Genomic DNA, 17128 nt, shown 5'->3' with positions numbered 1-17128 from the left:
ATCTGATTTTGAGCCCTCCAGGGCGTTTTCCATTTTAGTTAGTGTATTTTCAATTCCAGAATTTCTATTTGGTTCTTTTTTATTCCTGTCTTTATCGATATTCTCTATTTGGTAAGACATTATTCTCCACCTTTTTTTCATTCTTTAGGCATGGGTTCTTTAGTTCTTTGAACATATTTATATTGTTGATTTATAATCTTTATTATGTCTAACGTCAGGGCTTCCTCAGGAAGAGTTTCTATTAAGTGCTTTTTTTCCCTTGTGTATGAGTCTTACTTTCCTATTTCTTTGCATGTCTCATAGTCTTTTAGTAAAGCTGGACATTTTAAATACCATGTCAACTTTGGAAATGAGATTCTCCTCCCTCCTCAGGATTTGTTGCTGTTGCTGCTATTTGTGACTCTCCTGGACTAATTTTGTAAAGTTTGTATTCTTTGTCATGTGCAGCTGCTGAAGTTTCTGCTTCATCAGTTAGTGGTGAGGTAATGATTAGACAGAGATTCCCTTAAATACCTTAAACCAGTAAGTCTCCACCTTTGCCAAGGACCTCCTCTGTGTGGGGGTTGGGCTTCTCCCTCAATGCTCCAGCAGGCAGGTGTCAACTCTGCCTTAGCCTTCACTTCCTCCTTGCACAGAGCCTCAAGGTCAGCCAGAGGTGAGAGTTTAGGGCTTTGTCAGGTCTTTCCTGGTAATGTAGACATGGACTTCTAGATTCCTAAGAATATGTCAGAGCTTTTCAAAGCCCCGATGACCATCTCATTCTCTAGATTTTTGTTTCAAGATTTTTGGCCAGCTTCCTGTTTACCCCAACTGGTATTCTACCTTAGGCAGCTACAATGCTAAACAGTGATTGTTTTCAACAAATGCCCTGGAAATAGTGCTTTTCCCACAGAGCAAGCTCTGAGTCAGGTTAAATAAAAGCAAGTCCTCTGAATGGGGCTCTTCTAGAGAACTGTCAGATATCAAATAATGACCTAGGAATGGGGCTTTTGGGGGAGGTCCAAAATTGTTTTTGCCCCATCAAGTGTCTGTGAGGCTGCTGGTTCTCACAACTACCATGGCTGCTAGGCTGCTGGTTGTCAAGGCTACCACAGAGACTGGGAGAGGTGGATCGGAATAGGGCAAGTTAAAACACAAAGCTCACTGTGCTTGCCATTATTCAGCCATTTTTTTCTTGAATAAATGTCCCTTGGATTGTTGCAAACCTTTGTTGTAGAGTTCTGAAAATTTGATTTTGACAATGTTTGCCAGTGTACTTGTTGCTTTACGGAAGAACAAATTATTCAAGGTCCTCACTCTACCATTCCAGAAGTGCTTCCCTATTTATTTCCTGTGTTATCATTTAACCAAATAGATGAATGTCCAGAAGTATAGTATTAAAACCACTCTGCCGAATTAAAGACCATATAAGCAACCAGCCATGCAAGAGGGGAAGAGGAAGAGTTGCTTTTCTCCCCCACCTCTAGACTGGGATCATTGCCCAGTTATCACCACTATCCTCATTCTCATCCATAGAAAATATTTATTAAGCACTCATCTGCCCTAGAATCCCAAAGTAGGCCTCAAATACCCTGATGTCAGATGCAATAAGAGTTATGGCGTTCAAAGGTCAATGCACTTGAGATGTTTAACTCAGGAAAAGTGAAAGTTCTCAGAGCCACGCCATACTGAATCTGCAAGGGATCCCAAAGGTCATGTGGCTTTATTATCCATCTAGATAGCCTGACATTCTCCACAATATCCCCACTAAGTAGTTGGTCCCATCTACACTTGAATGCCTCCCACTGATGGGCAACTCACATAACTTCTTTAGTTGGATATCTTAAGTATTGGAAACTCTGTCTTTATATTGTGGGTGAAGGCAGAGACATACTCAGAACTGAAAAGCTGGAGAGAATGAGAAACAGAGACCTGAGACCTTGAAGATTAATCTGCTCATCCAGCACTTTTCCGGGTGAGAGATCACTTATTTTTGTGAGTGCCTGAAAAATAGGCGTGCCCCTCTCCTGTGGATGATACTACCTCTTGTCTAGTGCCTCAGCAGATAAACACTCTAATTTAGATAAAGAGCATGATAAGCCTAACATGAAACTCTGGCACAGTTCTACAAAGGGGCATAGGCATTAATTGTGTAATCTTTGGAGTTAGATAAACCTGTATTTGAATCCTGGCTCTGCCAATTCAAAGCTGTGTCTTCTTGAGCTACTTAGCCTGTCTTGAGTTTCAGTTTTCTCATCTGTTGAAAAAGGATAACTATGGTACCTACCTCACATGGGTGTGGTGAGAGTTAAATAAATAAAATCATATATGAAAAGTCTTGGCACATAGTAAATGCTATTGTAAATACATTTACATAAAATGCAAGGTTTGTACAGAAAACAAGGTTTTGTACAGAAAATACAAGGTTTGTACAGAAAACAAGGTTATAGCCAACTGGGGTTTCAGTAAGCATAAATTACATCAAACCAACCTCGTTTCTTTTTTTCTTATGGTTACGAAGCATGTTACACAACTGTTGACTCTTGATTTTAAACAAACTAACTAGTAGGGGCACCTGGGTGGCTCAGTTGGTTGAGTGTCTGACTCTTGGTCTCAGCTTGGGTCATGATCTGGGGGTCATGGGATCGAGCCCTGTTTCGGGCTCCCTGCTCAGCAGAGAGTCTGCTTCCCCTCTCCCTCTGCTCTTCCCCCTGCTCATGTACCTTTTCTCTCTCTCTCTCTCTCTCTCTCCCTCTCTACAATAAGTAAAATAAAATCTTAAAAAAAATTTTTAATGCATAAATATTCAAATGTATCTTACCAAAAGCCAAAAAAAGTGAAATAAAAGAGGGATATTGTCTTGCATTCAGGTAAAAAGGAGTCAGTGTTACAAAATGACAGAGGATTGGTTGAGGAGTGGTTTATGTGGCAAGACTCATACAGGCACTCATTCATTCATTCATTCATTCATTCATTCATTCATTCACTAAATAACTGTTAGAGTGTCCACTCCAGGCTGGCCACTGCTGAGGAACTATAAAAATGAAAAGCCATAAATCCCCACTCTTGGGATGTTCACAGTCTAGGGGCAAGACAGACCTGGAAAATTTTTTTTTAATGGTTCAGTGTTAAGATGTACCAGGAACAGCATAATAAAAGAGGTAAAGGTCACCTTTATAGCAGTGATACTCAGATGAGACTTGGAGGATCAGCAGGCATTTGTCAGACAACTTGACATGGGGAGGAATGGTTTTCTAGGTGAACTTTACAGAACATGCAAAGGCCCTGAGGTACAGCTGACTCTCTGGTTGACCCTGAGCAATAGCTTTATATACACATTTGGGATTTGGAAAGAGTAAGACACATAGACACATCAGGTCTCTTGTCTCACATTCCCAATTTAAATACACTCCTGGACACATGTGCACCTTACCGTAGGTGATGACGAGCAGCACAAAGTTGAGGTTTTTGAAGATCCGGACAATGGAACTTAAGTACGAAGCATCAGGGGATGCCAAGGCATAACTCAGGGACTGGGCCCTGCTGGGGGAATGTTTAGGCTTCTCCTTGAATACTGAAAGGAAAGGAACAGAGAGATCACTGCAAATCCCCATGACCCCACCCCTGCAGAGCTGACACATGGACAAGAGCTGGCTCCCTCATCTAGAAGAAGTTAAGACTCGAAAAGGAAATATTAATTCTTCAATTAAATCCTTCAACCCCTCCTTTCTTGAAACTGTTTCTCACCACCTGTGACTGAGTGAGGTCTTTTAATTACTTTTTCTTCATGGCCTCTCAATGGCTGCACTCCTTGGGTCTCCCAGGCAGTGTTCAAGGATCAAGGAGTTCCATACTAAATCAGCAAATAACATTCCGCAGAGCACAGAAACTAATATAATAGTAATACATGGCTAGAAAGGAAGCGAGAGCTGAGGTTTTGGGATTAGTGAGCCCAGTGAATGGCTTAGCACCAGAGCTCCTCCCGAGGGGGCAGGGACGGTGTCCCTGCTTAGCAGAGAGCCTGGCACAATGCAGCCAAGGAATATTCCCTAAATAAGTGAAAAGATCTTCTATTGAAAAAACCTCAAGTCCATTCCTAGTTTGTCAAAGTCTGAGTCTAATGTCTGCCTCCTGAAGAGACAAGAGAATTAACACATACCCTGCAGGAGTGGTCACTGTGATATGAAGGACTGGGGAGGGACAGGACAGAAGGGAATGAAACCCATTCATTTTATATTCGATTTTCAGCACAGCTGGTACAATCAATTTGATGGCATTGGTCACTGTTCAGGTTCTGGGGGCAGATAAGTGTAACCAGTAGTTTGGCTAAATTGCCCCCGAAGTTGGATCCAGGCAAGCTCCATGTAGCCTTCTCCACACACCATGAGAACACTCCTGAAAGGTCAGTAGACTGTTTCCAGTTAGAGGAAGCTCTGGAAATGAGGTTTACTCTCTTGAAGATCAAAGAGGTCCCCCACCCAGAAACCCTTCCAGCCCTAACTTCAGAGCCCTGCTTCTTCCTTCTCCAGAAATAGTCCTGAATTACTTCCTGCCGTTGGAAACCACTCATCCATTGTCTTGCCCGTTCACCTCCCCTTGCAGCAGGGGAAAGAAAGCAAGGCAAGAGGCTATTTCTCTCTGGTTTGTTCAAGGGCCTGGCCACCACAAACCAGAATTCAGATCAGATTTCTCAGTTCTTTACTCAATTAGCCACTCTCTGGCTTGATAATAAAATGTCAAAATGTAGAAATGTCTTACCTTCGGTATGTCAGATGCAAAGAACCACACCCTCATCTGCTCTTAGCACAGGCATTTGAAGCTGGGCACATTACAAGTTGAAACTTAAGGTCTGGTTGAGGAAGAGGGTCCCTGGGCAGACTGTTCTTTCCTGCGGCTATCCACAGCCCCGTAGCTTCTCCCCCGTAGCTTCTCCCCTTCCCAGAAACAGCAAGTCCTCTGCCCAACATTTCCTGCCAGCTTTGAAAAGCCATCAGACTTTCTCATCTTGGACCCCGAGGGAGAGAATGCCTCGGTGAGAACAGTGGAATGGGGTGCACGATCATAAAACTGTTCTGACTCTGGAGGTGAGGATAGCAGGGAAGAATGAGACCTTTACCACGTGGGATGGAATGTTAGGAAGAAAGCTGGTTAACCTTTAAAGACGAATGACTAACTGAAAATGAAAAAGCCTCTACTATACTGTTTCTGAATTTATCACAGCACATGTAGTATCACTCAGATGATAAAAGAGGATATAAAATATATTAACCAATATCTCAATGATCAAATGTACATGCACATAAAAATTAATAGTAGTTATCTGAGGCTGCTGGTGGGTTTAACTGGTACAGTCTAAATTAATGGTTATTCCTTTTTATTTTAATTATTTATTTTATTTATTTATTGAAGTAACCTCTATCCCCAACATGGGGCTCAAACTCATGACCTTGAGATCAGTTGGTAGAGCCAGCCAGGCACCCAAGTTATTCTTTTCTTTATGCTTTCTCGTATTTTCCAGATTTGTCCATAATGAGCATGTATTCCTCTCATAGTTTTTTAAAAAAGCCTCAAAAGATGTGGTCCCCAGGTACTCTCAGATGAATCTATGAGAGTATTAAGTGTTTGTGGGCCAATTCTGTTTTATTTTGGTTTGTTCCAGAAATTTAGAGTATGGAGTTAGACAGGGTTAGGCAATCTCTGCCACTTACTAGCTAACTAATCTCGAATAATTGACTTAACTCCCCTTAAGTCTCATTTTCCTCTTTGTGGGAAAGAGGGGATTGGTGGGATTGATGATGGTAAACTTCACTCAAGATTCAAGATCACGCATGCTTAGCACAGTGTCTGTGGTATATACCATAAGCACTCAGTGGGGTTTCATCACAGGGATCAAGAGCCTGCCCATTAATTCCGGTGAGGTTTTATTGGGGAACTGGTTAATTACAATTAAATCTTTACTGAGCCGCTAACAAAGGACACAAGACCAGCTAGCACTCTGTTGGCTAAGACATTTGAAGACCACTAGAAGCCTGGCCTCCAGTTTCTATAAATGTCCATGGTATTCTTTTTTGTTTTTTTTAAAGATTTATTTATTTATTTGAGAGAGCGAGAATGAGAGAATGAGAGAGAGAGAGAGTACATGAGAGGGGGGAGGGTTAGAGGGAGAAGCAGGCTCCTCGCTGAGCAGGGAGCCCGATGCGGAACTCGATCCCGGGACTCCAGGATCATGACCTGAGCCGAAGGCAGTCGCTCAACCAACTGAGCCACCCAGGCGCCCAATGTCCATGGTATTCTAAGGCCATGTTCACAAGGTCCCCACCCAAGTCAGCAGAACCTCCCTGCCTCCTGGCCCCCCATCAGTCTACTAACGACCTTACCGATGATGACAAGGATGAAAAGCAGAGTAGCCACGCTTGCTATTATGTGAAACATGATGCTGATGTGGTAGGCAAGCTTGTCCCGGTCTTCGATGTTGGGTACCAAAACAGGAGGGACCAAGAACCCAATTGCAATTCCAAGCTATAGAAGACAGAGACAATCAATCACAGTTTCCAACAGCCAAGAATCGACAGCATAAACTTAGAGAGACTCCTGATAAGAAACATAAACCCTAACTTCCAGTCCTCTTTAAAACCCAAACAGGGATTGTTTCCCCCTCTCAAAACACCTGAGAGATCTTTCTTTTCATTGACAACTCAACTCTTTTTATTGATTGACAACACATCCCTGACCTCGCTAACTATCACTACCTACTGAAAAATATTATAGTTGGAGTTCTCAATGCAGGCTGGCTCTTCTCTAGCTGCAGACTAATGAACAATGGTTCCCATACTTCCATATCTCTATAGTAGAATAAAACAACGTTGAATTTTTCTTCACTGAATTTTTCATGTCACTGAATCCATTAACCTGAAGCTGAGAGACCGGCTGAGGGAAAAATCCTACACCCTACAACCCCAAGAACTTGCGTTCAGTAGGAGATGAAAGCCTGAAGTTGTTACCCGACTCACAAATGTGAAAACGTAAGTTCACTGTGTAAATAACATAATTTACAAAGCATCTATAGTGTGAAGTTACATGCCACCACGTAAATGTACACACACAGGACACGGGGACATGACAACTGGCTATAAACATGCATACGCACACACCAACTAATTAGAACATCTCATACCTGCCTCAGGGTTCAAACTCCAGTGACCTGACAGATAACGGTGAGTTGGGTGTTTCCAAGGTCAGAAATGCCTCGATTTGGTAATGGCTTACTGTGACATAACTCCCGAAAGCCCTTCTGCAACACATATATACCAAGGCAGAAATCGGAAAACAGCCTGAGAACTCAGGCAAGCCTCAAATTCCCAAAGTGAAGGAAGATGAGTAAATCTTTTGTCTTAAGGTCCCACTTTTCCTTTACTGTACTTGAAAGGAACTGCAGGTAGAGGCCAAGTTGCTTTCATGCCACACTGTAACAGCGTCCTTCACTGGCTGCCTATCTGTTGACCACCTTGATCGCTTTTCCAGCCTGTCAATTACAGCCACTAGGGATGGTGGTTCTCAGCTCTGGAACAGTCGCAAAAGTCATCATCGTTAGGCTCAGTGTAGGGTTCTCCCAAATTTGCCAAATATATAATCAATAAATCAAACAGATCTTTAAAGCATCTACTATGCGAAAAGTATTCTGCTAGATATTTTACCAATGTACCAACATGGATATGGCATGAGTCCCGCTTTCAAGGAATTTTATAATCTAGTTGGGGCAGGGACTTTAAAACAAAGATACAAAAGATAACACAAAAAGATAACACAAATGGGGATGTTTGTGGGTTGAAATCATAGGACGTTATTGTTTTGAAAGTTCCTTTGTCGTCGTCTGTACAACCTGATTATTAGAGGATCAAGTGGAGGCTAAGTGAAGTTTTAAGCTCTAGAAGGTAAGTGAGTGACTCATGGTCACAGGAGTTCTAGCAGAGTTGAGATGAGAAAACACATCTCCTAGCTTCTCAGGCCAGGGCCTCCTTCACTGGGCCTGACAGGTCTCTCCAGGGCTAAGAGCCCTGAGAAAGGGCCAAGTGAGCAGGCTTCTCCAGAAGAAAAGATATTTCATGTCCTTGGAGTCTTATCTGATCCTTGATCACAGCGATTTGGCAGAGTTAAGTCTAGCGTAAGTCTCTAAGACTTTAAGGGGTTAAAACCAGCCATAGACAAAGGGACAGATACAACGGGCACAGCTGGAAAACAGGGCCCCCTGCAGGTTCTGTCTGGCCCCCTACGTACTGCAGTGTTGGAGATCTAGGTGTTAAACAGAGCCCCGAAAGGTCCCTTTTGCAAGAATGAAGGAAGATACGGGATACCATCCAAGGCTCTGTGATTCTTTCATTCCCCAAAGGACCTTGATACAGGATAACCTAATCCCCAGTAATCTTCTGCCTTGAGAAGTAAGTCCTCCCAGCTGGTTCTACACTACACACCCGATCCCTCAGAGATTGCACTCCATTCTCCGTCTACACACTAGGCCTGAGTGAGTGCTATTCCACCCCACCTCCAGCACTGAAGCCTTCCCCAGCCGGCAGGCCTCAGCAGTCACCTGTAGGTGACACACTGCCTCATAGTACCCTTTCTCCAGAAGGAAACTGACTTCGGAGGTACTTTCGTGGTCAGTGTGGAAAACAAAAACATAGGGACTGGACTGTCAGCTGCTGCCTCTTTGGTTTCTTCAAGACATATTTGTTCCCGCGTCTTGAGAGCTGTGTTCAGTGAGAGTTTACAGCTCTATTCAGCTCCCAGTTCTTCGGTCTGTCCCCTGGCAGGTGCTCAGTCATGTTGGCTAGTTGGACAGATGAATGGATGAGAAAAACCTTATCTACAAAAGCTGGCAGTATCACACAGGTCTGCCCATGATATTTGCAAAATGTGATTGGATTATGTCCCTCCTCTACTAAAACCCTGCAGTGACTTCCCCTTGCTTTTAAATTAGGTAAAAACCTAAACATACCCACAAAGTTCTGCACCAGGGGTCATCTGCCCCTGGTTAACTATTTGCTCCCTGAGACCCTGCCACCCTGGCCTCCTTTCGATCTTTCAAATGTCCAAAGTGGGGCGCCTGGGTGGCTCAGTCGTTTAAGTGTCTGCCTTCGACTCAGCTCAGGTCATGATCCCAGGGTCCTGGGATGGAGCCCCACCTCAGGCTTCCTGCTCAGCGGGGAGTCTGTTTGTGCTCATGTGCATGCTCTCTTGCTCGCTCTCTCTCAAATAAATAAATAAAATCTTAAAAAAAAAAAAATGTCCACAGCACCTTCACGCCCAAGGACCACAGGGATTTTGCACCAGCTTCCTCTGACCAGACTAGAATGCCTTCCTTACTCCATTTCACCAAGTAAATGCAGACATCCTTCAGGCTGGAGCTCAATCCATGCCTCGTCAAGGAACCTTTCTCTGGTGTCTCATTTGAGGTTAGCTGCACACGGGTAGTTTTATACTTGCATGATTATTCAATTAACATCTGTCTCCCCAACCGGATTTTAAGTTCCAGGAGGGCAGGGCTCACATTTATCTCTAGAGCCTAGCACGTAATACTAATCAGTAAAATGTATGGAGCTTTTCATGGAGGATCTCAATCCTCTAAACAATCCCAGAAAGAGAGGTACAGGTGTCACATTGTCCCAGCTTTACTGACGATGAAAGTGAGGTGCAGAAAAGTGAAGTGAGGGCGCCTGGGTGGCTCAGTTGGTTGAGCGACTGCCTTCGGCTCAGGTCATGATCCCGGAGTCCCGGGATCGAGTCCCGCATCGGGCTCCCTGCTCGGCAGGGAGTCTGCTTCTCCCTCTGACCCTCCTCCCTCTCCTGCTCTCTGTCTCTCATTCTCTCTCTCTCAAATAAATAAATAAAATCTTTTTTAAAAAAATTAAAAAATTAAAAATTAAAAAAATTAAAAAAAAAAAAAGAAAAGTGAAGTGACTTGCCCCAGGTCACACAGCTATAAGCAGCTGAGCTTGAGGTTAAACACACAGTAGTTCTGAATACAGAGCCTATTGACTCTCATCTCTATGGTTCACTTTACCCCAAAGAAGGCGTTTAACAAAAACATGATGAATACAATGATGAAAAGGCAGGCTGGGATACTCAGTGCTCATATCCTATTTTCTTGTCGCCCTTTCTGCAAACCCAAGGGTGACATCTAAACACCGTTGCAGCATCAGTGGTCATGAGTACTTCCAGAGCAAATGTCACAGTCAAAAACACATCAGTGCTGCCTGAGTGGTTTGGGGAACAGGAAAAAGCCATTCTGTGTGTAATGCATTACTTGTCATTCTTGCTGACTATGCATCTGGCAGAGCAAAAAGAAACCCAGAAAACCATCAGGCTGCATCTAAGAGGGTAAGATTTCCACACTTAATCCCTTGCACAGAACAACACATGTATTATGTTGGCTCTAAGATCCACAGAACCACTGTCCCCATCACCAAACACAATGGGGCATTCAACAAAGCCCCGAGTCACCGCTGAGTCAGACCCACGGCACAGAGCAGCCCTCCTAAATGCTGCGTGGCCATGAAGATGCCCAGACCATCAAATGAGGACCCTGGGGCTTCCGCAAAAGGCAGGGAGCTCTGTGTTAACACCATGGTGAGGCCTTTGGTCCTAATGGAACAGAGACAGACCACTGGTCCCCGTCTGAATCCTTTGCTACGGTCCCAGGCACCTCATCCTCCTGTCCCGGCCATTGGTAAGGTGGACGCTGTTCTTATTGATAGGAGGCAACCACCTCAGCAAACAGGTTCTCACTCACCCAACCCCCTCCTCTGCCCACTCCTCCCCTAGGGCATACCTGCCATTCAGACAAACATGAGCCCACTCCACGCCAGGGTTGGGCCATTCCTGGGCCATTGCCTCATTCCTTTCCCTTGGGCACGGTCACCAGATCAGGGCCGGGCATGTCTCTGGGATTTCAGGGCTCCCAGGAGCTGGCTCCCTGGCGCCAAGGGTAAAAAATGTCCCCTAACTTGGTGGACAGCTTTCCCTGCCACAGAGCCCCCGGGCTTGAAGTCTTACTTCAAATGTGACCTAATGGGCTCACCTTGCTCCTCAAGGAATTCACACCTATGTTGCGTACATTTAAAAACAAACCCCTCACCTTTCCTCCTTTCCATCTCAGCAGTCCTGGAAGACATCGTCCCTCTAATACGGGGGCTCAGGCTCTGGGGTCAGAGAGATCTGAGTTCAAATCCCAGCTCTACCCGTTATTACATGTCTGACTGTGGGAAGTGGATTTAACCTCCTTGTGCCTGTTTCCTAATCCACAAGAGGAAGATACCATTATCTAGCTCTCGCAGTTGTTCTAGGGTCTAAATGAGCTCCTTTGAATGGACTGTGCTGCAGAAAGTTTCGCACCGAGGGGGCGCAGCAGGCGCAGTTCTCCCCCTGCCCCCTCTCACAGTAATGGCGGACGCGGGAGGCTACCAGGCCTCAGAGGCCTGGTCTGTTTAGGGCAGTGGGACAAACCACCCTCCCCGGGTCTCCTCGTCTTCCCTCTCCAGCTCCTTCCTTCTTGCGGCTCTTTCTCAGTTCTCTCCGTCTGCCCTGACCCTGCCCTCTCACACACACTCTGTCCCCGACCTTCCCAAGCCCTCCTTGGAGGCTACTTTGAGTGGGCGACTGTGAGCTCTCCTCCACCTCCCTGCGCCATGCACTCAGGTGCACATTCCTCAGCGCTGCGTTGGCCACAAAGTCCCTGCGGGGGGACCTCCAAGGAGTCAGCCCTCTCAGAGGGAGGAAGGAAGTCCAAACTCCTCAGCCTGCTGTTCTTGGCTTTCTTCACCTACTTTCAACTACCTTTCCAGGCCCATCTCCGCCCACTTCCTGCTGTGTCCCTGGTACTCCAGCCAGATCGGACTCGGACGAGTCACGATTCCCGTCTCTTCATGGTCTAGTTTCTACCTTTATGCAAGCAGCTTCCTTGCTTGGAAAGGGCTCCCTCTTTTAAAAATCTTTCAGAGCCCATCTCAACATCAGCTCCTTTACTGGGTTTTCTTTGATCGTCCTGGTGAGGAGAGATCTCCTTGCCCTAAACTCCTCTAATCCTTCGGTGTTCTGCCATTTTTCTGACACTCGTCTGATGCCTGGTAAACAGAGCAGGGTCTCGCTCCATAAACGGGTGTTGAATGAATAGGCTTCAGCTAACTGGCATGTCAGGAACACATCACTCCCCTTCCAGATTAGCCATGAGCCTTGACCTGGGGAAAGAGGTTGCTGGAAATTTAAATGCAGACAAGTTCTCAGAGAAAGTTTGCTACTTAAAACCAAACTAAACCAAACCAAGCCAAACAAAACAAAAAAACATGATTGAAGGCCCTTCTAAAATCAGAGCCACGTGAAAGATACATTGGGGTTCAATCTAGACTTTCACACACTTAAAGCCCATCAACCCACGTGAGCGATCTTAAAGCACACAGCACGAAGCCACCCCCACAGGGTATTTTTATATCATGTGTGACGAGATGCACGTGTAAACCTACACATCTCTATGTACTCTAGCAATGGTCTTACAATCTAAAAATTAATCTGAAGCTAAGGTTCACAGAGTACCACAGTTGAGGAAAAGTTAAACTACACAGGGGCGCCTGGGTGGCTCAGTCGTTAAGCATCTGCCTTCGGCTCAGGTCATGATCCCGGGGTCCTGGGATCCAGCCCCATGTCGGCCTCCCTGCTCAGCTGGAAGCCTCCTTCTCCCTCTCCCTCTGGCTGCCTGCCTGTCTGCCTACTTGTATCTCTCTCTCTCGCTGTCAAAAAAATAAATAAATAAAATCTTTTCAAAAAAAAAAGTTAAACTACACAGACAGATGTCAGAAAACGTTACTACACAAAGGGTCATTTAAGTCCATGCAGAATTTACGGGCACTAAAATGTGCTAAAAATGAAGTAAGCCCAATTTCCATCCCATACCTAAATATGCCCACACGCTTCTGGGGCTGCGTGGCTCGACACGGGTGTCTTAGGCACCCACAGCATGGCCACTGTCAGGGAGGCCACCACTGAAGCTCTGTCTCCCAGATCACGTACAAGCGGGGAATTACGTGCAACACGCCGAGGTGACTCTAACGCTCACTGCCCATCCCCAGTGTGTACTGGTGTGGGCTCTTAACCACCACAAAAGTGGCTCTATTGAAACACATGTTTGCACATTCCAATACGTCACTTAGACATCGGTTTACACCTACATCTGGGTAAAATGACGTAAACAGGGTCCCAAACGTAAGGTACTAGGCCAGAGTAAAGGCACTCTGCAGGAAAGCCACCTTTGGACCCGGCATTGAGTCTGTGGATGCCCCAGAAAGAAGCAAGGAGAATGGGGTGGGTGCCGGGACACTGAAACACTGAAACGGACCACCAGTTGAATTATGAGAGTGAGCCCCCCGCCACCTAGGAACGCCAAGGAGCTCCTAGGAAATGCCACGGTAAGCAGTAATGTACACGCAAAGCCCACTCATATGACTGTATTTTTGAAATCCCCAAACCCAAGCCTTTGGCTTCTTTTGAAAAGGCCAAATCAGGATTAAGGACAGAGCAGACCTTCAGGAACAAAAACAATCCCACTGATTTAGGAGGAAATCACTCACCAAGGGGGTTTTATGGATTTAAAAAGCTAAACTGAGGTCTCTAAGAACTTAAGAAGCAAGGTCACAGTGGTCACAGCTAGTCAACTCCAGACTTCCTCAGGGCTCCCGCCCCATTCACAGGGTCTGTCCTCAAATCTATGACTCTGCTGGGGGCTTCTACTACCTGGACACTGTCGGACTTCTTCAGTCCCTTGGGGGAAAAGCGGTGAGGGAAATGTAGGAAGCAGCAGGTACAGAAATTAGGACAGCCTGCTTCTTAGGGAAGAAACAGTAATAGCAGCGGCTAGTGGCCCTCACCGTGCCCGAGTCACCATGGCACTACTAAGCCACACACACACATGCAAGCACAATCTTTTAATCCCTGTTTTAGAATTGAGCATTCAGGGGCGCTGGGTGGCTCAGTCGGTTAAGCATCTGCCTTCGGCTCAGGTCATAATCCCAGCGCCCTGGGAGCAAGCCCCCCATCGGGCTCTCTGCTCAGCAGGGAGCCTGCTTCTCCCTCTCCCTCTGCCTGCCACTCTGCGTCCTTGTGCTCTCTCTCTGTCAAATACATAAAATCTTTAAAGAAAATTTTAAAAATTAAGCATTCAGTGGGGAAAAAAATTTTTGAGGAAATAACATTTGAGTAGTTTATCCAAGGTCACATAACAATAAGTGATAAGGCTGGACTTCAAACTCAGGCCATCTGTACTAGAGTCTGTACCCTAATGCTTAGATTAAATGATCAGGTCTTGGCTATTAGCTAGACTAAAAGGAAGAGCACTAATGCATAACGAGCACCTATTATGTGTTAGGCAGTGTGCTAAATGATTTTTCACATGTTATTTCATTTAATCCCTATGACAACCCCCTAAAGTTGGCATCATCATGTCTAACTTGGTTTTTATAGATGAGAAAACATCTCTAATTTGCCCAAGGTCACTCAGCTTCTAACAGCAAGACTGAGATTCAAACCCATGGCTAGCTGACTCCAAATCCAATAAGCAGGGTGAATGTCACAGAAGTGAGTGCCTTCAAACACCTGACAATTCTTCCAGTCTTATATGATCCATTCTGTAAATCAAGCACCTCCCTCTAGGTCTAGCTGTTGGAGATGAGAGGTACCTCCAGCCATAGTCTATTTTGTTTACTACTTAGATCCTATGTGATTTCTTATTCTTATGTGATGCTTAGTTTGGGATTTTTTTCCACATAGGGTGGTGGTGTCTCCCCAGATAGATGGTTAGCACCTTGAGGAGAGGGCCGTTGATTAACATTGCCTTTGTGACTCTTCCCCACACAGCGCCCAGCACAATGCCAAGGGCAGAGATGGTGCTTGGGAAATGTCTTCTAAATAAAGAGATAACTCAGAATTGTGCATCTGGGACCTAACTCAAGTATCTGCAGCTAACAGGTTGGGCACAGTAGCCATTAGCTATATTCTGAGAGCTTACCACTACAAGAAAGCAGAAGTGAGAAGGAATGACACAGAGAAGACCTCAAATTTAGGGCTCTGAAGATCAGATATGGAGGCCACTGGAATATGGGACTTCCCACCGTCAAAGCTACACTCAGTATTGATTGAGCACCAAATGTTGGTTGTACTAAAAAGAAAGGGAGGAGACAAAGAGCTCTCATCACCAAGCTTATAAGCTATCTAATGTACCTTGATCTTTTTTTTTTTTTAAAGATTTTATTTATTTATTTGACAGAGAGAGACATAGCGAGAGCAGGAACACAAGCAGGGGGAGTGGGAGAGGGAGAAGCAGGCTCTCCGCAGAGCAAGGAGCCCGATGTGGGACTCGATCCCAGGACCCTGGGATCATGACCTGAGCCGAAGGCAGACGCCCAACGACTGAGCCACCCAGGCGCCCTAATGTACCTTGATCTTGACCTACAACCTTGGTGCTGGGTTTCCTCCTCATCTTTGGGGGGGATGCAAGGTAACTGAAGAGCAGAGGTACCCTTGGCTGTAAATAGAGAAGATGCTAAGTTTAGGGGAGGGGTCTGAGTTCTACAGGGAACTTTTTTTTTTTTTGACAAAGAGCTTTATTTCTTTTTTTAGCTGAGCCCCGTATCTGTGCCTGCTTTCAGTCATCAACTCCGGAGGCTCTTGGTATACACACTCCTCCTTTAAGGGGTTGGGGTTCCTCTTGAAATTGTCCTCCTGGTGACATCTGCAAAGGGTCAGTCTAGATCTCTATGAGAGCAGACATGAAGCCTCCTCTGCCTCCCTTTTCACTAAGGGTCCACATCACTGCTGACTTCACCACTCAAAGGTCCCTCTGCTGACACTGCTGATGGCCAATGACCACAGCCTCACAGAACTTCCCCATGACTCACGTGCAAAAGAGGAAAAACAAGGGGGCATCTTTTGAACCACCAGGCCAGCCAGAGCAGTGGAGCACAGACCTCACCTTCTCCCAGTTTTTCGCACTGGAAGTAGGCAATGTGCACAGCTCTATTCAAGTGCTTTGGCACTTCGCACCAACTCGCACACAGCAGCCGACGGGTGCGTCCCACTGTCCTGGGTACAGACGGTGGTAAACAGCCCAGAACACATGCAATGTCACATGTTGTCATCCCTAAAAGGAGTTCATATGATGACAAATGCTCCTACCCCTCCCACATTTTCTTCTAAGTCTGGTTGGACTTTCCGAGTGACAGACAGCCCTCCCCTACTGATTTTCAGGGGTGAAGTTCAGACCCAGGTGATTACTCAGGGGACAGACCCTGGAGGAATTATTGTTTTGTGGGTTGCCATGTAAGACCCAGTTCCTCTTCCTGCAGGGTGTGCCTCCAGAAACAGACAGAGTGGGTCCAAAGCAGCTTTTTCCTAGGAAGGCAACTTCACAAGTTAACTAACCCTGCCTCGTGATCCTGAGGAGAAATCTAGAAAGAGAAAGAAATCTAAGCCTCGCACGAGAAAAACAATTAGTCACCCATATCTCACACCGACCCAAGGAAGCAGCACCATCAGACTTTGCCCGATGATTTAGGGAGTTACTCAGGGACCTACTTACACAAGAACATCTCCTAATATCCTGCTCTGAAGATGCCTCCCCTCCTACTCGGCTTGGTATTTCCACCATTAGTCACTCCATTAGTTGCTGCCTTTCAGTTTCATCTCTCCACCCTTAAATGTGAATGCAAGGACCTTTTCTTTCCCATTCACTGCTTCTCCCTTAGCACTCAGAATGCCGCTTAGAACAAAGTAGATGCTCACTAAACATTTGTGCAATAAAAAATAAAGGTTGTGCTGCACTGTCTCAAAAAAAACCCATAGCTCCCGAGAGCAGACTGTATAGGTAAGAGCACTGAGTTCTAGAAGCAGAGCGTGTGGCCAAGGCCTTCCTGAGACGGACAGGCCAAAAGGAGGAGAGCCTCATTCACTGGCTCCCATTTGTCATATTACCTGCTATCAACTGGGGAGACGTGGGGAGGCTGGCTAGAGGGAATGCAATCCAGAACAAGCAGGATTCAAGAAGACAGAGAGGATGGCCAGGGCCCTGTGTGGGTTATTTGCAAGGGACAGAGATCTGGCCCAGGGTGGGGGC

At 45.7% G+C, this 17128-nt stretch overlaps 1 protein-coding gene across 2 annotated transcripts in view; it reads right to left on the bottom strand.

Annotated features, from left to right (window-relative positions):
• The window catches only part of FLVCR2 (FLVCR choline and putative heme transporter 2), a 54158-nt gene that overhangs the window by 18379 nt on the left and 18651 nt on the right, over positions 1 to 17128 (bottom strand). For both annotated transcript variants that reach the window (XM_064571396.1, XM_064571397.1), the window contains exons 2-3: positions 6357 to 6498; positions 3413 to 3553 (exon numbers count right to left, since the gene is read on the bottom strand). In XM_064571396.1, coding sequence (XP_064427466.1) covers positions 3413 to 3553; positions 6357 to 6498 — 283 coding nt within the window. The remainder of the gene's footprint in view (positions 1 to 3412; positions 3554 to 6356; positions 6499 to 17128) is intronic.

The sequence above is a fragment of the Mirounga angustirostris genome, unplaced genomic scaffold, assembly GCF_029215605.1.
Source record: "Mirounga angustirostris isolate CCGP_5_RB_7025 unplaced genomic scaffold, mMirAng1.0.hap1 SCAF_9, whole genome shotgun sequence".
Classification (NCBI taxonomy): Eukaryota; Metazoa; Chordata; class Mammalia; order Carnivora; family Phocidae; genus Mirounga; species Mirounga angustirostris.
This window is presented reverse-complemented; position numbering and strand designations above follow the sequence as displayed.